This window comes from Electrophorus electricus, chromosome 8 (genome assembly GCF_013358815.1).
Source record: "Electrophorus electricus isolate fEleEle1 chromosome 8, fEleEle1.pri, whole genome shotgun sequence".
In the NCBI taxonomy this organism is placed as follows: domain Eukaryota; kingdom Metazoa; phylum Chordata; class Actinopteri; order Gymnotiformes; family Gymnotidae; genus Electrophorus; species Electrophorus electricus.
This window is the reverse complement of record NC_049542.1, coordinates 18,122,386-18,146,815: the sequence shown is the minus strand read 5'-3', so window position 1 is coordinate 18,146,815 and position 24,430 is coordinate 18,122,386. Positions and strand designations below refer to the sequence as shown.

General features: G+C 41.1%; 2 protein-coding genes across 7 annotated transcripts in view; both read left to right on the top strand.

Annotated features, from left to right (window-relative positions):
• Positions 1-11,785, top strand: yrk (Yes-related kinase). Of its 5 annotated transcripts, none has more exons than XM_027027499.2 (13): positions 1-176; positions 4,771-4,825; positions 5,173-5,473; positions 5,595-5,691; positions 5,799-5,897; positions 6,033-6,136; positions 6,267-6,416; positions 7,592-7,756; positions 8,803-8,982; positions 9,073-9,149; positions 9,345-9,498; positions 9,723-9,854; positions 10,475-11,785. In XM_027027499.2, exons 3-13 carry the CDS (start codon positions 5,224-5,226, stop codon positions 10,681-10,683), a joined length of 1,617 nt encoding a protein of 538 aa, XP_026883300.1. In that variant the 5' UTR covers positions 1-176; positions 4,771-4,825; positions 5,173-5,223; the 3' UTR covers positions 10,684-11,785. The 5 variants fall into 5 exon arrangements, with proteins under 5 accessions (XP_026883300.1, XP_026883299.2, XP_026883298.2 ...); XM_027027498.2 differs by lacking the exons at positions 4,771-4,825; positions 7,592-7,756 and adding exons at positions 4,512-4,719; positions 8,014-8,169 and having other exon boundaries at positions 5,188-5,473; XM_027027497.2 differs by lacking the exon at positions 4,771-4,825 and adding an exon at positions 4,512-4,719 and having other exon boundaries at positions 5,188-5,473.
• A 2,405-nt stretch (positions 11,786-14,190) lies between these two features.
• The window catches only part of ahdc1 (AT hook, DNA binding motif, containing 1), a 19,456-nt gene continuing 9,216 nt past the window's right edge, over positions 14,191-24,430 (top strand). Inside the window, exons 1-3 of one of the 2 annotated variants that reach the window (XM_027027474.2) lie at positions 14,191-14,679; positions 15,852-15,987; positions 17,784-17,868. The gene's annotated coding sequence lies outside the window, so the exon portion shown is untranslated. The remainder of the gene's footprint in view (positions 14,680-15,851; positions 15,988-17,783; positions 17,869-24,430) is intronic. The other variant, XM_027027475.2, reaches the window with a different exon arrangement.

The following is a 24,430-nucleotide window of genomic DNA, read 5'->3' as shown; positions in this document are numbered from 1 at the left end:
AATTCAACCCTTCCGGAAACGGCGCGAGAACCTTTGCAGTTAGCTGCGTGATTCGCAGCACAAGTTTGTTTCTTTTTAATCAGTAGCGAAGTTGATAAGTTCTGCCGCATCTCTCTGCGAACGGGGTGATTTTTTCCCCCCTTTTTGATACCTACAACCTGTTGAAAATCGTTCAGGTCAGTTACAGTTTTTATGTATTCTGAAGTCTATGCATTTTGTTTATACCGAAGTTTAATAGTGGAAGTAAAAGCAATTTGTTCTAATGGTATGCGTGGGCTTTATAGAAACTCACGGTACGTCCCGGACGCAGAGGTTTCCCCGGCACCGAGAAGGGAGATAGATTAAGCGGATCGGAAGAACTGTGTTAACTTCATAAACCGTTATTTTGTGTAACTGGAAAATGTTATTTTTTTTACGCAGTACGACGTCCTATTGGACGACAGATATTAGTGTATTTGACAAAGCAAATTGCTAAAAGTGGCCGAATGCATGATTTATTTTTTGGCTCTTCGTGGGCAGAAAGAAGATAGATGTTTTATATGACGGTAACTAGCTTAGAAGTAGTTTGTCAAGTGTCTGTGTGAAAATAACATTTGAAACCTGTGGTGTTTATTGTGGCTGACCATTGCGATCAGTTTCAATTTCTGAAAACTAATTTGGTGGTGCTTATTTATAGGCCTTGTCTGCACTTGTTGAAAATATTTGACCTGAAAGTACTATGCTCTTTATCAACTGATACATTACAGTAATGCAGTGCTTCCTCTGCAGTTTACTGGTCAATTAATTTTGTCACTGAATTCCTTTCTGTTAAACAGCCAAGACATTGAGGTATTGAAGACTATAATCCCTGAAAGGAATCTATCCAGTTTATCTATTCACTTTGGTTCTAGTAATGATGAGGAGTTGGCCTGCATTGTTATTAAGTGTGTTGACATATGACATGTATCGTGTTCATTAAGATGTTGCATAACAAACGTTTAAATTAGTGAATGTAGTAAGATGAGAACAGGGAAGAGAGCTCATACCCTTTATCAAAAAACAGAATGGAATGTCAGTGGAATCAGATTAGACTGTGAGGTTCATCACTTCCTGTTCTTTACGAGGCTACTTCCTGCCTATGGCCCCTGGAAGTGGGCGCGGCCCATGTTCTTTTCCTTGTTACTAGGAATTTGTCCAGACCCAAACATGGTAAAATTGACCTGTACAAAATACAAAAAGTAACTGTACTGGTCAATAATACAACTTGAAGATCAAAATGGACAATATCTCATTGATGTGTAATGTTGATGTTGGAGCTGTCAGTCTGAGTAGTTTTGTGGGTGTCGTTGCTTCACAAATTAAGGATGAATATCAATCCCAGCCCCTGTTTTTCCATGCTAGCCCTATTGTTCATTTATGTATCTTTTGTGCTTTAACACTCTTAACTTTCTTTCTGGGCCGAGGAAGGTTTCACACTATGAACTTAGTAAGGATTTGGTCTTAAAGAAGTACAGGAGGTAGTAGAGAGTAGGAAAAATTGCATCAATACGAAGACATTATTTTTGAAATCCCAATCTATAAATCTGAAATGTCTCCCTGGAGGAAACTGACATCATGTGGAAAAAGGAAGTGACTGTGTTTGTGACACCTGACTTCCTATTCCAAACACAAACTTTTCCATTGTTCTCGCTCTCTCTCTCTCTCTCTCTCTCTCTCTCTCTCTCTCTCTCTCTCTCTCTCTCTCTCTCTCTCTCTCTCTCTTTCATCAACTTGTGTGTAATTCATCATTTTGCTTTCATTGCTTTTCTTTCTAATGAATTGTCTTGTCTGTTGTTAGAAATCTTTGACTTTATTATTGTATTGTTACAGGAAATATTTATTTAAAATCATTAATTAAATGTTTCAGTAATGTTTCAGTTACCATCTGATTCATACATAAATAATTATGCAGGTTCAGTACATGTGTATGTTTATGTGTGAGGATAGTAAAATGACTGTTCACTTCCCAGTATACTATCATTCCAGCTCCACTCACTGCTCAGGCTTCCTGATAAGAGGAGTGAACTTCCTGTCCCAGAAAGGGAAAGAAAATGGAAGGAGCGAGGCAAACGGTTGAGGGCAGGCAGGAAAAGTGTGTGAATAAGGCAGAAAGAATAACAGGTAGAGAGACAGTTGAAGTTCTAGTTCTGTTTGTAGTTTTACTTGAAAACATTGACATTAACCATCCTTCTTTTGACATTTTTTTAGTGTGGTCGTCACGTCACATATGCATGTCCGGTATTTTGTCACAGGAAAAGTAAGAAGTGTTGTAACGATGCTGAAGAAAGAAATGGATGCAAAAATTCAAGAGTATAGGCTAAGATGTAAACATAGTGCTCTTATAATAACTCCCATACTGATTGTGTGTGGGTGTGGGTGTATTCTGGCTCCTCAGGGAGAGGTCTTATCTACTCAAGCTTGGGTGGGAAAGGGTGTGAGCATTAAGTGGGTATAAATGTAAAAGTGCAAAAGTGAGTGAAAAAATGTAAGTTTACTGGTTTCAAGCTCTGTAAAACTTTATAAAGCCTTACAGAACTTTTATAAATCATTGTTGTTTCCTCCTTTAGCTGTAGTTGTGCCTAGCACAGCCTTACTGTGCTGAGCTTTAGTGCTGGGACAATCCTTTAAGACTTAAAATATAGTTGGATATAGCTTGTTGTCAAGCATTGCAAACTCATATACAGCCACATATCAATATTTTATGTTTGATCAGAATCTAATTTTAATGGAAGTGTAGGCCCATTTAACACATTTGATTTATGGAGCTACTTGTAGTTACTACCCATACATCGTTCCATTCATTCATATTTTAATACTGTAACATTTGGTGACACAGCAAATGTTTTACATCATCCTGAAATTTAAATTTGTGCCATTCAATTGATTTGACATTTAAATCAACACTTACTAAAATTTCTAGAAAGTTGAAGTCAGACACAAATATCTTCTAATGTTAGAAGCCTAGATGACTGAATAAATAGAAGCATTTCCTTCCTTTGCAGAAATTTCCTTATAATTTCTGCAGAATGGATAATCATTCTCAATCAGCAGCCAAGAAATTTTCAAGAAATAAACGCATATATAAAAAGACCTCTTGTAAAACAGATCTTAACTGCTATAACCTCCCGCCACCTTGGTTTTCACAAACTAACAAGTTACGTAAGACACATTGCATAATTATTTTATTTAATTTTTTTTGTTTTGGTGTATGCTTTGTCCAGAATCTGTAGTTGTGGGCATTTACATCCTCTGCGACCTCTCTTAAATACAGTAACTGTACACAGTTATCAGAATTATTGATTTGACATTATATGATTTTTTTTGTAGTGTGTTATATCAAAATGGTAACTGTCACCTACTAAAGAGTGATTCAAGAACAGACGAATTAATTTCTTAATAATTATGATTGTGTGACAGGAATCGCTCTGTGCATCCAGAAATATGTTAGTATGATCCTAGAGGCACACCCAATAAAACAATACAGTAGCTCAAAACAGCCTCTAAGAGACATTATGAATTAGTGCTGAGCCTAAAATAGCAAGAAACACCCCTAAAATGATAACAAATTCTGAGCACAAATGTATGAAAATGCATAACAAGATTTTCAAGTGAAGCAGAAAAGGTTATATGGAATTTGTGTGTATATATATATATATATATATATATATATATATGTGTGTGTGTGTGTGTGTGTGTGTGTGTGTGTGTGTGTGTGTGTGTGTTTTGTTGTCCAGTATTTTTAATTATTTATTAAAATGTGCAAATCAGTTTTTTAATGTAAGGTGTTTTTGACATAAAAACATCGCTGACGAATTTCTGGTAAGATGTACTGAAATGTAGACAGCTGTAACACACCAGGGTGAGATGACTAACACTAACTGGGGGTTGTATTTACCCATGTTTTGTGTATTGTGTCCTTAAAACCACAGCACAGGGCCTCAAGGGGCACACAAAAAATCATGAACAGAAGACAAAATCGCAGCTGTACCATGTTTAGTAGAGCAGAGACAGAGAACAATAGTGTTAGTGAGGCAGGTAATCTGTACTTTGTTCTTGTTTTATTATTCTGATGGTGTTTTATAATAATCAGAAAAGTACACATATTGCAGAAATAAATATGATATAATTCATATACACATGCTAGAATTAAATAATTGGTAAATCATAAAAAAACCTTTGTGTTGTAGATATATTTTATGTGCTGAGAGCAGCAGCATGATGACTCTCACAGCTTCTGGACCTAATTCAGAAGTTGCTGTAAGTTGTGCGTTTATCACATGTTGCTGTGGTGAGAGAGATAGTGTGGTAATAGCACCTCTTGCCTTGGTTCGATATATTTAAACTACATAAGCGGCATAAGCGGCCACTTCCCTTTCTTTCTGTCTCCCTCTACATCTTGTAAAATGCCTGTGTGAGCGCTTGTCTGTGTATGGATGTATGGCTGTATGGCACGTGTAGGATATTTTCTGCTGAATTGTGTCCTCTCTGTGCAGGAAAGGGGGGCGATTTTAAGCGAACGGACAGGAAACACAGGCAGTGCTGACATCCTGTTACTAGGCTGATGGTCAGTCAGATAAGAAGCCTGGCCTGAGCTAGTGAGAGAAAGAACTATGTACATATGAAAGGGGAATGCTGTGCTTGAGAGAAAGAACTTCCCTTTCCTCTGAGGGAGAGAGAGAGAGCCAGCCAGAAAATCACAAAGTATGCAGTCACAAACACCGTACATCTCTATCACTTTCTCTTTCTCACTAGCTTTCATATTGCCTATGGGGAGATGGTGTGCCTGGACAGATGATTTGAGGATCTGGTAAGATGATCATTCACTTTCTTGTAAATAAATAATGATGACAGATACATGGTAACAGTTTCTTAAGTAAGCTACTCCCAACAACATCAGCTGTGTAACTATTATCACGATGAATGCAGTTTTTTAGGAGCTGTCTTTCAGGCTCCCCTGTCAGTTTAAAACCGCCCTGCTCCCTCCTTTATGTTGAGTCATATGTTGCCACACTATCAGCAGCTCAACACAGGAAAGTACTCCATTTGACAGCTCCACCATTATGTAAAAAACTGTTGGGCTGTAACCTGTTTCATGACCGCATTGGCATCCATGTTCATGCATAACCTTTTCTCTGCTCTCTTTCCAATGGGTAGAAACTCTGTTTCCAGGGTGATGAACTGTGCTTTGTGACTATCAAGACTATTATGGGCTGTGCTTGCTGTAAGCTGAGGAAGGCCCCCAAAGCGTCCACAGTGTCAAATGCTGATTCATGTGACCAAGGGGGTGTTGTTGCGGCAACGGACCCCCGCTACATTGCACATCCTACCCAGAACTTAAATGCGGGGCTCATTCCAAACTTCAATGACTTCCCCAACTTATCCTCTGGCTGTGGTGGGTTTGCTTCCTCCAATTTCCCCTCCAACCCTACCCAGCCTCGGTCTACAGCAGTAACAGGTTTGTGTATAAGTGTGTGAGTGTGGGTGAGGTGGTAAAATCCAGTCTTTTCATGCTATCAGGTTTTAATAAATTATAATTACCCCTTAGCTACCAATAATTTGTGTGTGTTTGTTTACAGGGGTAACACTCTTCATAGCACTATATGATTATGATGCCCGGACAGAGGATGACCTGACTTTTCAGAAGGGAGAGAAATTCCACATCATCAATAACACGTGAGTTAACTGCAGAAAACTACATACAAGTCAGGCAGGTCTGCACGATGCTGCACTCTGAATGCTTCCCAAGCTACAGTGCACTGACATGGATATGGTGTTCACAGTGAAGGAGACTGGTGGGAGGCTCGCTCCTTGGACACAGGGAATTCTGGGTACATCCCCAGCAACTATGTGGCCCCTGTTGACTCCATACAGGCTGAGGAGTGAGTAACTCAGTCACACATAGTTTGCGTACTATACAAACATTAATACATAACTTGTAGACCATGGACATTGCAAAAATCTTATTTATGCACACCTTATATTCAACTGATAATGATGTGTGTGTTTTCATGTAGGTGGTATTTTGGGAAGATGGGTCGTAAGGATGCAGAGAGACAGCTTCTGGCTCAGAACAACCCGAGAGGGACTTTCTTAATAAGAGAGAGTGAGACAACTAAAGGTAGCGTAAATGTCTTTCTCCGGTCATGTGTTTTACTATCAGATTTTGAGCAGTATTGACAACTGTTGTTCAAAGCATATCTTTATCTCTTCCCTGTCTCTTTCTTTCTTGCTTGCTCTCTCTGCTTCAGGAGCATACTCGCTTTCCATCAGAGACTGGGACGATGCTAAGGGTGACCATGTCAAGCATTATAAGATCAGAAAGCTTGATAACGGTGGATATTACATCACCACAAGAAGTCAGTTTGAAACTGTGCAGCAGCTGGTGGAGCATTACTCAGGTCGGCCAGAACAGTTCCACACACACACACACACACACACACACACACACACAAAAGAAACCCAAAACAAATATCTCTCTCACACACGTACACACACACACACACACACACACACACACACACACACACACACACACACACACACACACACACACAGCTATTGTTAACACTGTTAAAATGATACATATAGCAAATTGTTTGACCCCATGTAACAAAAATGCTGTTATAATTGTGAATTCTGGTGTTAATGCATTTGGCAGACGCTGTTATCAGTATGACAGTATGTGTGTTGCCTGGGATTTATACCCCTGACCTTAGAGATCCTAGCACCTTGTGCCACCTTATTTAAAAGGTGGGCTACAGAAGCATGTTAAGGAGCAGATCATAATCATTCCTGATTTTCACATAGTGCACCGAGTTAAACTGTAAACTAAGCACTGTGTTGTTGCTTAGACACTAGTTATAAAAATCAAATGACTGTGTTTTTAAATGGATAAATTTAAATGAATGTATGTCTAACTTTCTGTACATGATTACCTATTGGTCTATAGTAACTGTCTGGTGAGACTGATGACCCAGAGTTATTTAGGTCAGATTCTCTCCCTCCCATCTGCTTTTTCCTTCCTTCTTTTTCACTGAAGGAACTTTTCTCTGTTAGGTTAAATGCCAGTATATCTCTTAACTCATTTTTCTGCTCAATGATTTAATAACATTGTAGTGTTATTACTGTACATTTTATTATTGACTGCTGTACACCATCGTATTTACATATGCATGTACATACAAATGCACACCGGCCACAGCCACTGTGTGAGACAGCCATTACAGTAAAGCGTGAAACCACAACTAGAACTACAATGGCTCTCTATTGCCCCCTGCTGAAAGTACAAAGACCCATTCTTTCTCAGTGTGTGCGTGTGCCCGTGTGTTTGCCCACATCTGTATCTTTTTGTGATAGAAAATGTCTGCTGAGTGTAACTTGCTTGAATCTTTTTTTGTCCCCCCACCTTGCAATTGTGTGCTGCTCTGCATCTCTCTCTTACTCTCTCTCTTTCTGTGTTGAGTGTGTGTGCTTGTGTGCTTGTGTGTGTGTGTGTGTGTGTGTGTGTGTGTGTGTGTGTGCGCGCGCGCTTGTATCTGTGTCTGTTTCTCCACCTGCTTCTTCTCTGACTCAGACCGAGCAGCAGGGCTCTGCTGCCGTTTGATTGGCAGCTGTAGGCGGGGTATGCCTAAATTAGCTGACCTATCAGTGAAGACTAAGGATGTTTGGGAGATACCGCGGGAGTCATTGCAGCTCATTAAGAAACTGGGCAATGGGCAGTTTGGTGAAGTGTGGATGGGTAGGAACCACACTGGACTGGGCCATGCTGCAGAGGAAGAGAAAGAGCAGTGCACAGCTTTTGCATCCAAACTCAAGAAATTGCAAAAGAGATAAACAATAAATAGAATGTTCATAGTCATGTACTGAAATTGATGAGTAGACAGGATCAGCATAAGGTTGTGCACTTGCTGTTCTCTTCTTCTGAGGCCCATATCATTGCATGCTACCTTCATTTCACTTCATTTCCATCTCCATCTTCTTCCTTCTTCCTCTCAGGTAATCATGATGGTTTATGTTACTTCTTGACCAAGCCATGTCCCAATTCCACGCCCCAGACACTTGGTTTGGGGCGGGATGCCTGGGAGATCGCCCGGGAAACACTGCAGCTCAAGAGGAAGTTGGGTCAGGGTTGCTTTGGTGACGTCTGGATGGGTGAGACAGTTACCCACTAGTCTCAGTGTGTGGAGCCCATGTCTGTCCACGCTATCTTCAGTGCTGCTGCCTGTTTCTGGAAGAGGCTCTGTCACTTGCCTTGTCTCAGTATGCTTAAAGAGTCTCTTTCTGTCTATAGCATATGAGTGTAGATGGTGGCTCTTAAACAAACAAGGGATGAGCTTCACTGCACATTCACACTTCCTCATTATTGAAACATAAAATGTTCAGGCTTGTAAGAATACAAACTATTTAACATGTGGCTAGTTCTGCTAAGCAAGCTCTGTCTTTTGTGTCTTTTGCGTATTCATCAGTCACATTGTTTATGTGATACCAAGTTACAAGCACTGTCTCAAAGAACATGCTGCGTTCACGTAAAGACATTCCCAAAAAAGACCCCTATCCTCAGTGTGAGGTTCATGTTACCTGTTGCCTGTTTTATTGCATTTGTCTCTCTATTCTCCGTTTTGCCTGAGCATTCTCTTACCTCAGTGTGTGACGCTCCTGCCAGGTAATCTCTTCCCTCACCCCTGCTGCTCATGCTCTACCCCTCATCCTTTCATTCACTTCTTAACTCACCTCCACTACACCATGTCTGTCACACTGACTCACAATGCCTCTGTCTTTGTGCAGGCATGTGGAATGGCACCACTAAAGTAGCAGTGAAGACCCTAAAACCAGGCACCATGTCTCCAGAGGCCTTTCTGGATGAGGCCCAGATCATGAAGCGACTCCGTCACGATAAGCTTGTGCAGCTTTATGCTGTTGTGTCTGAGGAGCCCATCTACATTATTACAGAGTACATGAGTCAAGGTATATGCATGTACATGAGTGTAGCATACAGAGAGCATGTTGGACCAACATGGAGGCTAATCTTGGCCATGTCTGCTGGTTGTTTTTCAGGAAGCTTGTTGGACTTCCTTAAAGATGGCGAAGGCAGAAGCCTGAAGCTGCCTCAGCTGGTGGACATGGCTGCACAGGTTTAGACTGATGCTGCTTCTCACAACCTATCAGTCCCTAAAATATACTCAGCTTAAAATCAACGCCTAAGGCATATTCAACTTTTTAAAAAGTATTGAAATGTTACTAGCTTGATTGCATGTCTTCCATCATAAGGTGTATTATACTTTGAGGTATTCTATAAGAGGAGTTACGAGGATTGTCTTTTTCACCAGATTGCAGCTGGTATGGCTTACATTGAGCGGATGAATTACATCCACAGAGATCTGAGGGCAGCCAACATCCTGGTGGGGGATAGCTTGGTCTGTAAGATTGCAGACTTTGGGCTGGCCAGACTCATTGAAGACAATGAATACACTGCTAGACAAGGTGATCCGGATCTTGGCTTGACTGACCTCTGATCAGCTGACTCTGCCCCCTCTGCTCAGCCTACTGTCACTGCTTTGTTTTCTTGCTGTTGTTTTTTCCTCTATTCTGTTCCATTCAACTTCCTTTCTTCTCGGTTCATTTCATTTCCGATGAGTTTCACACCCCTTTATGCTACTATATCTCATTGTACTTCTTTTATTTTATTGTGTGTTGGTCTATTATAGGTGCAAAGTTTCCTATAAAGTGGACAGCCCCAGAGGCAGCTCTCTATGGCAAATTTACCATCAAATCAGATGTGTGGTCTTTTGGCATTCTGCTAACTGAACTCATCACAAAAGGCAGAGTTCCTTACCCAGGTATATTCAGAGCTTTTTTGCTGTTTTTTGTTTTGGTGTTTTTTGTTGTTTGGTGTTTTTTTGTTTTAGTGTTTTTTTTGTTGTTGTTGTTGCCTGGATTTCTCCTGATTTTATTTTCAAGTATCACTTTACAATACATTTTTCTTCCGGTCATTGATTACGCCGACATTTCTAACTGCAAATTAAATTATCAAAAATATATTAATATTAATGTAATGGATTTCTGTATAGCCTCAATAAAGGGTTCTACCCTACAGATACAAGCTGATGAAATAGTTCATACCTTGAACTTTTTGCTTAGAGTATATTTTACACATTCTCTTGAATTGACATTTGGATTTATATTCTAAGAGAGACACTGAAGAAATAAGAGACCTATGTGCTGTTGAAGGCAGCTAAGTCTGATTTGTTAGAAATGTTAGAGAACTCTTGGAAAAAGTAAAAAGTTGAAAATGAAAAAAGGTTGAGAGAAAAAAATTCATATTTAATTTTAAATGACAGATGAAAAGTTATAGGGAAGGTCTATGGAAGAAAAGAAGTACATAAAGTTTTTAACCAGGCACATAATCCTGATAATGATGATGATGATTGTGTGTATGTGTGTGTGTGTGTGTGTGTAGGGATGAATAACAGGGAGGTCCTCGAGCAGGTGGAGCGTGGCTATCGTATGCCTTGTCCACAAGGCTGTCCGGCCTCTCTGCATGAGCTCATGCTGCAGTGCTGGCGGAAGGACCCAGATGAGAGGCACACCTTTGAATACCTGCAGGGCTTCCTGGAGGACTACTTCACTGCCACTGAACCACAGTACCAGCCGGGGGAGGACCTGTGATTCAAATATCTGTAAATTGAATTGACTGGTCCTGCAATAGGTTTCTAAAAGTCATTTTCATGTAAGACCCTCAAACTAAGTTTCCATATGAATGTATGTGTGATGACTTGTAATTTGTAGTCATCATCATCAAAGAAGTACTGCACATGAAAGCCATTTTAAATCGTCCTGAGTAGCGTATAAACTTAATTATTATTATTAAAAAATTAATCTTAATTATGACATCCTCTTTTGTTGTTGTTGACTTTGTGGCTTTACTCACATTGATGTCACACACTGTAATGTTCATGAATACTGTGCTAGCTGACTTTCCACAGTTTTATGTGAAGATATAGCATTACTCAAGATTCATACAGAACTTTGTACAGGGCTGTGTACATTCATATATTTACATTTTGTCCATAGTACTTCTGTCAGGTCTCTTCAGATCTGTGGATTGTTGGTTTTGCTAGTTTTTAATTGCTTAAGCTTAACAGTTTGATCTAAACCTGCTTTAAGTGCTGGGGTGGGGTTACACCATAATCCAGCAATGATGAGGGTAGGGTTAGACACTAGTCCAGCACTGATGGAACCATGTGCCTTTAAAGCTTCAGTTTGGGTGAGCAGTCATGATTAACCGGATTAATTAATTAAGCAGAGATAACCTAGCATCTGCCTGTGAAGGGAAGTATTTATCTACCTTTATATACTGTATTTTCAATTTCACCATATATCATCATTTAAAAAAATAAATTAATAACTGTCTCTCAACTAGTGCCTTCATTTAGCATCAGAGGTCAGAGATGTTTAGGACTGACTGGGCTTGTTTATTAGAACTGACTGTGTATTTTGTATTTGCTCTGTTATGACAGTAGCCTGTTCACCATGCCTTACTGAGTCATGTCCCCATTTCTCTTCCACACATGCATAAATGAGCATTTGTTAATTGCAGTGCCCTCTGGAATAGTGTAAGTCTTTGTAAAGATGTGGTGGAAAACATATAAAATAGTTTATGCTTGAAATAAATTTAAAATATTATTCTCAAAATATGCAATGTGACTGGAAGAAATATGAAAAAAATGTTCATTGTAAAGGTATAAAATCAATAAATATTTTTCTGCAATGTGAATCACAATTATTGGAACAATTACAAATAACTAAGGATATAAAATCTAATGCAGTTTACTTCTCTTCAGAGGAGTCTAGTTGTCCATGAACTTATATTTTACTGGGGAATGCAAAAAAAGTGCCAAACATTCAACATCAAAAATTTGGCAAAGTTTACTACATTTAGATGAAAAGACAAATTTCTATCGATATTGTTAGGTTAATTAAAGAATTGGAACATCCGGGGACTATAAACCTATGTAAAAATGATGCATATGTATTGTATATATTCCCACCTGAAAGAAGGAAAATCTGGAAAAAAAAAAAAAAGAAAATTCAAAAGGTAACAATTAGAAAGTGTAGAGGGTGGTTGTATGATTAGGATCACAAAGTATCTTAAATTGTGATAATATTCCATCTCCATACCACTTGCTAAAGAAAGTTATTCCATTCAACCATGAATGTAAGCAGTTGGAGCCTGCTTAACATCATTGGAACTTTGTTTTTTAATTGGATTCTGTGGTCAGTTAAGAAAAACAAAACTGCCTGATAAAGTAAACCTGGCTACCTCTGCCAAAAATGTGAAAACTGAGTCTTGTAGGACAGATGAAAAGCGTTCCTCCAAATCCATGTCAAAATCTCAGAGACCATAGAAACAAACATTTGTGATGACCTTGCCTGTGCTCTGATTTAAACACTGAGAAAATTGTTGAATCAGCTTGGAAAAAATCATCTCTAGGGCATTTGAGCAGATGCTAAGACCATAAGAGAAAACAATAGACATAGACAAAGCCATTAGGTTCATGGTTGATAGTTACAGGGTATGTGCAGAGGTAAGCACATTTTGGTTTGCACATTTTGAGTAAGCAGTGGCGAAATATACAACAAGCACAATATAGTTAGAAATTAGCTGCTTTTTTTTTTTTTTTTTTTTTTTTAAAGCAGATGATATCACAAATCAGAAATCATCTTTACATTGAATCTGGGTCCAGGCCTACAATTTGCAAGTCAAAGACAAGACTAAAATGGAAAAATCCTCTATGAACTAGAGAACAAAACCTTGAGAGGAGCCTTATTCACAGAAAGGAACCTATCCTTCCTAGTCAACACTGGGTGGCAAACTAACAACACAAAAATGAATAAAGTTGCTTTGTTGCAAAAACATTATAAGAGCAGTAAGTTAAAAAGGACTACATTATTAAGCTGACAATGAATAAAGAAACTAAGTGAGTGTATCCCGAAGAATTCAGAAATTGGTTTAGATGTTGAGCCCAGAAAGCAAATTTTGCCCAGCACTTTTTGTTTACATTACTTGAGACTTGAGACCAAAGCATTATTTTTAGAGGCACTACACATTAATTTGAATATATTTTAAATCAGTGAACTATTAATCAGTATTGATATCATAGGTTTTAATCACAAATTAATTTATCAAAAATGGTATTTCCAAGAATGTCTTTACACTGCAAGGTAATAGATTTAGCATCTACCTAAATTTTAGGAAGTTTTAGGAATTTGGTAACATACTTGATCTGTACAATTTGTAAAATTCCTCAAGCTTAATTTAGGCTGTGTTTGAAAAACTCACCTAAGTGACCTATTATAATATGATGGCCTGTCATCCATTTATGTCTTTCATTGCACAAAGCTACACATAAATATCAGGCCAAAAAATTTAATAGATAAAAATAAACCTTTTTAGTATATTTTAGTATATTTATAAATATATTTAATATAGATTTCCATATATTTATGACTGCATTTAGTACAAATAATACTTTTTTATTCATGATTTCATGTACAGCTCTGAAAGCCAGCATGAATATAAATAATACAAAAAATGGATTTGGACATTTTACTAAAACAATCCACAAGATGGCATAAAAGTCTAAAATTAAATGTTAAATGAGTTAAAATGCTAGATGTCTATTTTCTGTTTTTTGAGCATCTGTGTTTTTGAGACTCAGGTGTTCCTTCCGAGGTATTCCCCCCCAATTATTGCATCAAACTAACACTTGCAATTAGGGCTCCTCAGGTTCAACAGTACTCATTGTAATATTACCTCTGGAGAGTGGGCATTCAGTTCCAGTATATGAGCATTATGAAAAGGGCCCATTGAACCTTCTTCCAGTATCCTTTCTGTTCTCTATTGCTTTTTTATTGTTGTGTTATTGTGGTGATTGTGCAGTGTTTGTGTGTGTATGTGTGTGTATGAGAGAGAGCGAGAGAGAGAGAGAGAGAGAGAGAGAGAGAGAGAGAGAGAGAGAGAGTAGTTGCTTAAGTTAGAGACGCACGCAAACAGCAGAGAATGAAAACTTCAGTACCCAGATTCCCTCAGCAGGAGAAAAAAAAAAAAATCCTAGTTCCAAGAACCTACGGAAGCCCGGATGCTCCCGTGAGGCACGTCTGCAGTTCGCGCTGGTTAGATACCTTAGAGTCGGTTTGCAGAGGGGCGAAAAACGGCGCAGAAACGCGCTCATTTCTATATAGCTCGCTCTCTCCATCCCAGACGCATGATTACGAAGCTGCGGTGTACAATTTCTAAAAAACTGAGCGTCTATCATAAGTAGTAACGAAAACGCGCGAGTTTTTCTTCTGTTCCCTGTACATGTTTTAAACGTTTTTTCTAGGCTTAGAGTATTTTTTTAGCGCTACCAGATGCTGATATTGAGCAGCTTGGTTTGGCGTCGCAAAACGACAGAGGACCAAGATGCCCGAAATCGATAAAGCTGTGGAGTGTGTTTTCCACGCGGATACCTATGATTTTAAAATTGGTGCATGTCGGGGGTGGCATCGTTACCAGCTGTTACGTGATCCAGCTGAGGCAGCCTTGACGTGCGCGTGAGGACCCCAGCGCCACCGCTGCTGCAGCACGGAACGTGAAGGCTAGCGCGAGCTCGGCGCCTCCCGGTGAGTGCGCGGCGTCTGGCTTCACAGCTGATATTTGCATACTCTTGCCCTGAGCTGCGCCGCATTTCAACGAGGGTTTGTGTTTTCTGTTGAAGGAATTTTATTAACCTCGTCGTTGCCATTCATAGAGCTTTGGATGGGTCACACACACTTGCCACTGCTTCATACATTCACTCAGACATTCCGCCCGCTTCTCAGCCAGTCATTCAGACAAATATATGTGGATGGCTGTAGCGTAATGCCTCTAACGTGGCAATGATTATATGCCCTTTTAAAGACGATCGATCATTTAAATTCTGTGGAGCGCGTGAGAATCAACTTGATTTTTGACGGACAACAATTTGGAGGCACGGTGAGAATATAGTGCGAATTGAAAACAAACTGATTATTTCTTAGCTATATTTCTTAAATATTGTTAAATATACATAATTTGGTGATGACTGATGGCGAGTTGTGTATCTGCCGCAAGCAAGGCAGCTGTTCGCTTTATGATTACAGAAAGACATTACCAGTCTCACGCACCCTCGCGGTCTTAAGCCCGCCTATGACTCCTCTCTTGATTAGTCTGGCTAATTATGCCCCCCGCCCCTGTGGCATCTCTCTTTCTCCCGCTCTTTCATTCTCTAGCCAGACAATGCATCATCACATGCCAATTAAAGTTAGGAATTGCCTAATTCCTTTTTATTTGTGACAGTGGGTTGCAACCAGTGCATCTTATAGGCGCTACTCCGGCTTTCGCTTTGCGCGGCGATGGCGCGCAGTGGGAAAATGTTTGTGTTGTGACAGCGGCGTTTATGCACGGCACACGCCGCGAGCGTCAAGACAGGCACGTCCCTTTTACCCACTTGCGCACATGGCGGTTATATGTAAAGTGTACACACAAAAGCGGAATATATTTTCTTGAACTGGTGTGGCGAGATGTGATGGAGCCTTTAACAGATTAACGAGGGATGCATGCTTATTTATCCTTTTATTTCTTGTTAACATTCCGGTGAATTTTGATATCGTTAGAAATAAGACTGTTGCGCGATTAAATGGCAGTTAATTCAATACTTTCACCAATTAGTCTATATAAGTATTTGATTCATTTATACGTTGTGTTTAAGTGAGAATGTACTGTATGCATTACAGTTGATTGTGTGTGTTCGTGTGTGCCTGTGTGTGTCCGTCAGACAGCTTTGGTCTCCATGGCGACCTTTATTAAAGGAAGCTTGGCAGGCCACAACAGCTGGAGACTTCTGATTGGCAGAGAGGAGAGATCCAACATTCCCTGAGACTGACCTTGGCTATAGCTGTCATGACAGCAAGGTGTATACCACTTACACAAGTACTGTGCCGTAGTCCAGCCTACCACAACCAGACTAGATGTAAGCCATGCTCAGCTGGCAATGGAGCACAGTGTCCCTGCATACATAACTCAGCTCATGCAGTCTAGCATTCCATGAGACTACACTCTGGATGCATCCCCTCCCTACTCCTCTCTGTTTCTCTTCCTCTGTGTCTGTCTGTCCCCCCTTTTCTGTTTGTGTGTGAGTGTGTGTGAGTGTGCGTGTGTGTGTATGTGTGACTGTGTGTGTGTGTGAGTGTGTGTGTGTGTGTGTGTGTGTGTGTATGTGTGGTTGTTGTTGGTTTTAGGCAAGATTTTCACCTTTGACCCTGGATCTTTGAGATAGCATGTCTGTGTGTGCGCGTGTATGCATGCATGTATATGTTTCTATGTGTGTGAAAAAAAGAGGGGATATAGAGGGATTCGGGGCATGCAACAAGACTGTGTATATGTGTATGTGTGTGTATGTGTGTGTGTGTTTGTATATGTGTGGGTATGTGTATGTGTATTTATAGGTGTGTTTGTGCAGATGTGGATGTGTGTATGTGTATTTGCGGGTGTATATGTGCAGGTGTATATGCACATGTTTATATGTGCAGGTGTGTATGTGCAGGTGTTTAGATGTGGGATGGAGGGGTGGAGGAGGGACAGTTGTGTGTGTGTGGATTGGGGTTGGAACAGAGTTGTGTGTGTGGACTGGGGTAGGAACATAGTTGTGTGTGTGTGGATTGGGGTTGGAACAGAGTTGTGTGTGTGGACGGGTAGGAACAGAGGTGTGTGTGTGGATTGGGGTTGGAACAGAGTTGTGTGTGTGTGGATTGGGGTTGGAACATAGTTGTGTGTGTGTGGATTGGGGTTGGAACAGAGTTGTGTGTGTGGACTGGGGTAGGAACAGAGGTGTGTGTGTGGATTGGGGTTGGAACAGAGTTGTGTGTGTGTGGATTGGGGTTGGAACAGAGTTGTGTGTGTGTGGATTGGGGTAGGAACAGAGTTGTGTGTGTGTGGATTGGGGGGATCTGTATACCTGCCTGTTTGCTGCATCTCTCACTAACGAGCTGACTCTAATGAGAGATTGAACCAAATCAATTATTAAAGAGAGATGGGGACAGAGGGAGGGAGGTAACAAGATTTGGAGTTGGAAGACACAGAGGTAGAGAGGGACAAAAATTACAATTACAGTTGCAGCAGACTGCACCTTATGCACCCTACATCAGATAGTACATGGATCGAAAAGTTTTTCTACACATGCAGTACACTGGCATGGTAATTCTGTTGTGTGATGTATTGATTTAGTTTATCAAAACGACTTTTTAAGGGGGTGTAACATGATACAGCACTGTGTCTTTGTGATTATTCGCTGAGTTAGCTTAAGACGGTCTAGATGAGGTCATTACACATTTACATGTTGAGGTTTAAGATGAACAGTGATGTGAACATCAGCTTGTGACACAGAGCTCAGGTATAATGATTTTGATGGAAGTGTAAAGGAGCTAACTGTACAGAATCTGACACAAAAAGAGAGGAAGTAGACATTTGTAAGAGTGAATGAAAGCATATGCAAAATAGTACAAATAGTACAAATATATATTAAATATATAGTACATAGTACAAACATAGTACACATATATTTTCAAGAATTAGACAATATCAAGCTGTATGTTTTATGTGATGATGATGTCAGCCTTAACTTTGCTTAGTCTCTCTCTCTCTCTTTCTCTCTCCCCCTTCCTGTTTCTCTCTTTCTGTCTATTTCTCCCCTCTTCCTTCTCTCTCTCAGGTAACAAACTGGCAGGCTAGAAATTGCCATGGAAACATGCAGTTTGTGAGTGAGATGAGAAATAGTTGAGAAAATCTATTGAAAGGTAAGTGTGAGCTTTTTGTGTTATGGTGCATATGTTAGCACACATTTTGAGTGGGAAGTGCGTGTGTGTTTAGTGAGAAATATACCCCCCACCCCCAACCCATGGATGTAATGAAATATGTTAGCACATGGCATGCAAAGCAGTAAGTGCAGATACCTGTGCGCTTCATTTTCAAATATTAGCTCCACTCTCTGAACTAGGAGAGACAGAGACTTCAGCCCACAGATTCTCCTCCCCCATATCCACAGCTTCCTCAGTCTTCTGGAGGGCTCGGAAACAGCCTAACAGGATATCCAACTTTTTTCATACCAAATCTTGCTAATAGAATTTGCACTTACTTTCCAGGCGACTCACACATTCTGACTCATTCATTCATTTATTCATTCATTCATTCTTTCATTCATTCATTCATTCATTCATGCATGCACACAGTCATCCGCTCATATGGCATTCTTTCTAGTAGTCATTAATGGATTTGTAAAAATATATCAGCACTAAAGTCATGCTTATGTAGCGCACAAAACTGAGGAGAGGAGAGGAGAGGAGAGGCCAGATGTAAGATGGAAGTGCAAGGAAGATGCTAGTAGAAGACACTGAGGCATCTCCATCAGGAAAATGCTTCTTGATTTTTATCTTATTCCTAACTAAGTGGATGGATGGGTTTATTGCTTGGTTAGTGGCTTCAGATTATTCGGTTTTATTCTGTTCTCTGCAGTGCTTATTCTCTCTGGTTGACTCATTGTCCATCAGCTTCACTCAGAGCTAAAACATTACCAGACACAGACAGTTAGCTTTTTAAGTGGAGCAGTCATCTCAGGCCAAGTGAGCTATATGCTCTCATACCAATGTTATTGGCCCTTGAAGATACATCAAGAGATTCAGTAAAACTCTTAATCACACTTATAAAGATTTCATTGTACATTCATATTTGTATGTAAGGAGATTGTTTTGTGTGTCCTGTAGTTTGTTTTACTGTTTATGTTTTACAGTAGATCACATTTTATAGTTGTATAGTTTGGTTGTCACTTGTGTTACTAATGATTTACAGATCATTCATAAATCTATTGTACAGTGTTTATTATTCTGCTATGTGCTCTTCAAATCTTAGACGGGGCTTATAAAACAGTTTATACTTTGTGCTGGATTCAGCTGTATAAATGATGGTCAGCATGCAGACCAGCCTTGGAATGAGTTTGTCCCTTTTCACAGCAGGATTGCTCCCACGCTGGTCAAGTACTGGCAGCCGCCCTACACACGTGCACACACCTGCACGCGTGCACGCACACAAATACAAATGTGCACACACAAACACACAAACAAACACATACATGTACACACGCACACACACACATACTCACACACACACAAACAAACATACATGTACACACGCTCACACACACACACGCTCACACACACACACACGCACGCACAGACACACACTCACACACACAAACACAGACACATGTACACACATACACACACACTCTCACACATACACACACACATAAATGCCCACCTCCCCACCTCTTTCACTACTTAGCAAAATATCCAGTGTTGAATTAACTAGCTTTTAGACTGTAGGTATTAATCCAGCACTGCAGATTTTTCTGTGTAGTTTCTTTACCTTAATTCAAGATTACCTTTATCATAATACTCCAACAAACACTACCATTTTCACACCACCATTATCACACCATTCTATAAGGTAAAAGTCATAAGTTATATTTGACTATGAATGGATTGTCAGTAAACAATATGTCTTTATTCTGTGTGTGTGTGTGTGTGTGTGTGTGTGTATGTGTGTGTGTGTGTGTGTGTGTGTGTGTGCGAATGTGTGTGTGTGTGTGTGTTTGACACAAGCTCAAAGCTCATCCTTAGTTGTGGGATGTTGTCATTTGAGGGAGGACTATAAGTGTCTGGATCAGATGAAGACTTGGGGTAGGTGGGGAGGGTACTAAATTTCAAGACTCTTCTCCTTGCTGTTGTTTTTCTCTGTCCATCCATCTATCTTGGTCTCTTCTCTCTCCATCTCCTGTCTTTACTCCACCTAGTGCCTGATGCAGACTTTCTCACCCACCCCCCACTTTTACCCAGTACCTCTATCTTTTCTCCCTTGGTCCTCTCTCTCTCTCTCTCTCTCTCTCTCTCTCTCTCTCTCTCTCTCTCTCTCTCGCTCTCTTTCTCTCTTTCTCACACACACATACACACACACACACACAGACACACACACATGCTCTCACACTTAGACTCTCACACTCACTCTGTCTCACTCCCTCTCTCTAGACCTCTCTTTCTCCTCTCTCTCTTCCTCTGTCTCTCTCCCTCACTCTTTTCTCTTTTCCTAGTCCCCCCCCCCCTTCCGCGCTCTCTCTGTCTGCTGGAAGTTAATGAGCCCAGCTCCCCCTGGGGAACGCGCACTTCCTTTGCCAGAATTGGAGTGAGAGAGAGAGACGAGGAGCGAGAGCTTACTCTGTACTGAGAGAGGAAGAGTGTTAGTGTGTGTGGCACTGTGTGTGTGTGTGCGCGCGTGTGTGTATGTGTGTGTGGCTGTGCCTCTGAGTGTGTGTGTGTGTGTGTGTGTGTGTGTGTGTGCGCACGCGAGAAAGAGACAGACATTGCAGAAGGAGATAGTGGGGAAGAGGGGAGGGGCACTGAGGGGAGATAAGGCAGAAAAAGAGAGAGAGAAAGAGAGAGGAGAGAGAATAGAGAGATACAGACAGAAAAGGGAGAGAGGAAAGAGCAGGAGAGAGTGGAATTGTCTGGTCATGATGATAGAAGAGTGTGCAGCATAAAGATGAATGAGCGTGCTTCGAACTCTCATCCTGAGAATCTGACTGAGGAGAAGGGAAAGAGGGCAAAAGAGAAGCAGGAGGGTGGAGAGATGGAGAGAAGAGATAATAAACAGAGGAAAGAAATGCAAGCACATGCCCACCCAGTGCATGCGAGAGCAACTGCGTGAGACGGCACATGGATGTGTCCACCCATATGTTTGCGTGTATACATACATTCAGGTGCGCATGTTTGTGTGTTTGTGCGAGTGTGCGTGAGAGAAGCTCGCACTCCTGTCTGCACTCCCGAACTGGAATGTGCACAAGGCAGCCATTGTTGTTTAAACAGCCAGCCAGCAGCCCTTCTCCTTGGCAACGGGCTCTGCAGCAGCGTCTCCCACGGCAACAGTGGAACAGGGGTGCATTGGGGTGGGGGTGGAGGTGGGGGTGGTGGTGGTGGTAGTGTCAGGAAGTCAGGGCCGCAGTGGTGAGGCCCCTCTCCAAAACACTGGCCTCAAGGTCTCGCTCAATATGTGTGTGTGCTTTGGTGTGGGTTCCAGTACCTCAGTGTGAGGAGAGAGAACCAGCAGGCTGCTTTCAGATGGAGACCTGATACAGGTAGAGACAGTGTCAGAGGAGAGATAGAGTGATAGCAGGATGAATGGAGGAAGACAACAGAGTTAACAGGGTGAAAAACAGTGGGACCCAAAGGTGGGAAGGAAGTTGATGATGAGTTTAAAGAGAAAAGGGGTTTGGGGGTGGTTGGCTAGGGATTTGATGAATAGGGATTGGTAGGTAGAGACAGAGTGAGAGAGAAAGCGAGAGATTTTCTCTCACTCTCTCTTTTCTTCTCTCTTTCTCTCTGCCTGCTGTTGGATGTTTGTTCCCAGCTGGTGCTATAGTCACATGACCCATGGTGGGGTGAAGGGGGTGCTGGGGGGGGTCTCTGCAAGCCTTAAAATAACCACTCCATGTACACGCTCACAGAAATAACATTGCACTGAAGAGAGAGAAGGAGAAATGTAAGAAAAGAGGGAGAACAAAACATGACAGGCAAAGAGGGTACGGGAGGTAAATGTGTGTGTGTGTGTGTGTGTGTGTGTGTGTGTGTGCGCGCGCATATGTCTTGGCCAGAGCCGATCTTGAAGACAGACTCTGATGATGAAGATTATTAGGAATTTCCTGCAGCTGGGGACGAGAGAGAGAAAGAGAGGGAGAAGAGTGAGAGAGAGAGAGAGGGAAGAGAGAGGGGCAGAGAGAGAGAGAGGCGGCATGGGGGCCATGGAGAGGTGGGAAAAGGGAGTGAGAGTGGAGGGGGTGTGAGAGAGGGAGTATCGAGACGCTGGCGGAAGGGAGAAGTGCGGTGCTGGAGAATGATGGGGGAATGCAGAGTGGAAGAAGAGAAAACTAAGGAGAGGAGACACAGGGCAGACAAAGTGTGTGTTTGTGTGGGTATCTGCATGCATGTGTGTGTACAATGACAGCTGTGTTTCTGCGGAGTGTCATTGAATGTCTCTGTGGACCCTGTGACCCACTTCTACCTCTCTCTTTCTACCTCTCTCTCTCTCTCTCTCTCTTTCTCTCTTTCTCTCTCTATATGCCTTTTCCTGTCTTTCTCCTTCCCCCTCTTTCCTTTCTCTACTGTCTCTCTTCAGCAACATTCTAGCCATTCTCTCTCTCACTCGCTCTCTCTCTCTCTCTCGCTCATTCTCCCTTCTTTCTGTATGTCTTACCACCCTCCCTCTCCCGCACACTCTCCCCCCCCCCCCACGTCACTCGCCCTCACACACTGTCAGGGCTGCTGCCTGTATCTTAGCAACAACTGCACTCTCATTTGAACTGAGTGAGTGCTTTTCCCTAACACACCCACTGAAACACACACACTTGTGTAAACACACATACACACACACACACACACATACACACTCGAACACACAAAGACCCACAGTCTCTCACACTTGTGTAAATACACACAAACAGCAACACATACACTTGTGTAAGAACACACTTGCAAACGCACTTACAGTAACACACACACACAAACACACACACACACACACACACACACACATATATACACACACACACACACACACACACACGCACACACACAAACCACCATTTAGAGTCTCCAATCCAGATGGAAAAAGAGAGCTGGAGACAGAGGGCAGACCAAGTGCGTCCATGTGTTTGTGTGTAGGTGTGCATTATTCTGTGTGTTTCTGTGTGATTTCAGCATTGTGTGCTCAGCCCATCATCAGAACATTAGTAATATTGCAAGGTTTCCATGTAGTTAGACCCGTCCTTACAAGATGCCTTTACTACAGTGGATGGAAATCCTTGCCCGTGCTTGCCTGTATATGTTAGAAATAGGTAAATCTGGATAATAGAATGAGTGCTTCATTATTCCACTGTTGGTCTCATAAGACATTACATAGCATTGTCCTAACTGTTGCAGTGTTTTTTGGGTCCTGCTGGACCCATATTTAAACCAACAAACTTTGGAATGCACAGGTCAAAAACTGTCTAATCTGATTGGTTGATCAGCCAGTCACTGAACTTGGTTATTTTGCATTGTTTGATTATGGCAGCAGTAGTTTTGTTCACAGGCAGGTGGTTCACTGATTGGCTGTGATGACCTGTGGTGAGTCTTTTATTGGACAGCAAGACATGAGGCATGGTGATTAGCCTACAGTCAGCAGCTGTTTTGAACCCCAAGGGAGCTCTGCAGCAGTTAAAATGATTTGAGAGAAGAGGGGAGTATTTTTTACATTCATTTACTGATCTGATTTGTTTCATTTAGGACACTAAAATTGTTCAAAATATACATATATTCATTTTAAATATAGATTCATTCATTTTCATATCAGCAAGATAGATAAATCTGTAAATAGTATTGTATCTTTATCACATTTTTGATTGATTCTTCTAAACAATAAAAACATGAATTCAATTATGAAATTTAACAATAATTGAATGGTAATATCAACTGAGTGAGCAGGCATTTTAGTGATGTTATGCAGCAGTAAAATTATTATTATTTTGCTTATAATACATTTATCATCATTGTAATACATATAATAATGTAAGGTAGAAAATACATTATTTATTCTAAATGCTAACTAAATACCAAACTGCTAGAAATCTCATAACAGTATTCAAACAGTGACTCAGGTCATTTACAGGTGGGTTGCATACGTCACTGACTTAGTCAAGTTGTAGGAAACCACTGTAGTGAGTGCGTCCAGGATCTGCAGTCAGTGGGCCTTTTGCAATATCCCACACTGTCAGCATAATCTTTGGAGTCTGAAAGAACTGTTGTACTTAGGACTTGAAAACAGTATCTGAGACAGTCACTTTCTATACTCCCTGGTGGTTGCCATGGTCAGCAGTGTCACTGAACCACTCTGCACAGATGACTGAGCTTTCTGCTTATACAGTTTTGTGATAGGCTGCTTCAGGTTTCTGATAGGCTGCCTAGGTTTTGTGATAGACTGCTTCAGCTTTCTGATAGGCTACTTCTGGTTTGTAATATGCTGCATTTGGTTTGTGATAAACTGCTGTTTTTAACAATTGTTTTTAACAACTGCTAGTATTTACTGTAAGAAGAGTTAGCTGCTAATAAGCACATATGTTCACAAAGTAGGAGGAACAAATCTTTTTGTCCAGTGATATGGTACACCCTGTAGACTTCAAAGAGTTGCTCAATGAGATTCCATCATAACGCACATCAGTGGTTGGAGAAGAAGAGGAAAGAAAGACCAGTGCAGCATCAAAGTTATTTATACAGCACT

Excerpts from the sequence above, each read along its gene's own strand:
- yrk (XM_027027497.2), top strand. The coding sequence starts at position 4,648 with ATGCTGTGCTTGAGAGAAAGAACTTCCCTTTCCTCTGAGGGAGAGAGA. Across the intron at positions 5,898-6,032 it reads GACTCCATACAGGCTGAGGA|GTGGTATTTTGGGAAGATGG; the intron begins GTGAGTAACTCA and ends GTTTTCATGTAG. Across the intron at positions 9,499-9,722 it reads TGAATACACTGCTAGACAAG|GTGCAAAGTTTCCTATAAAG; the intron begins GTGATCCGGATC and ends GGTCTATTATAG.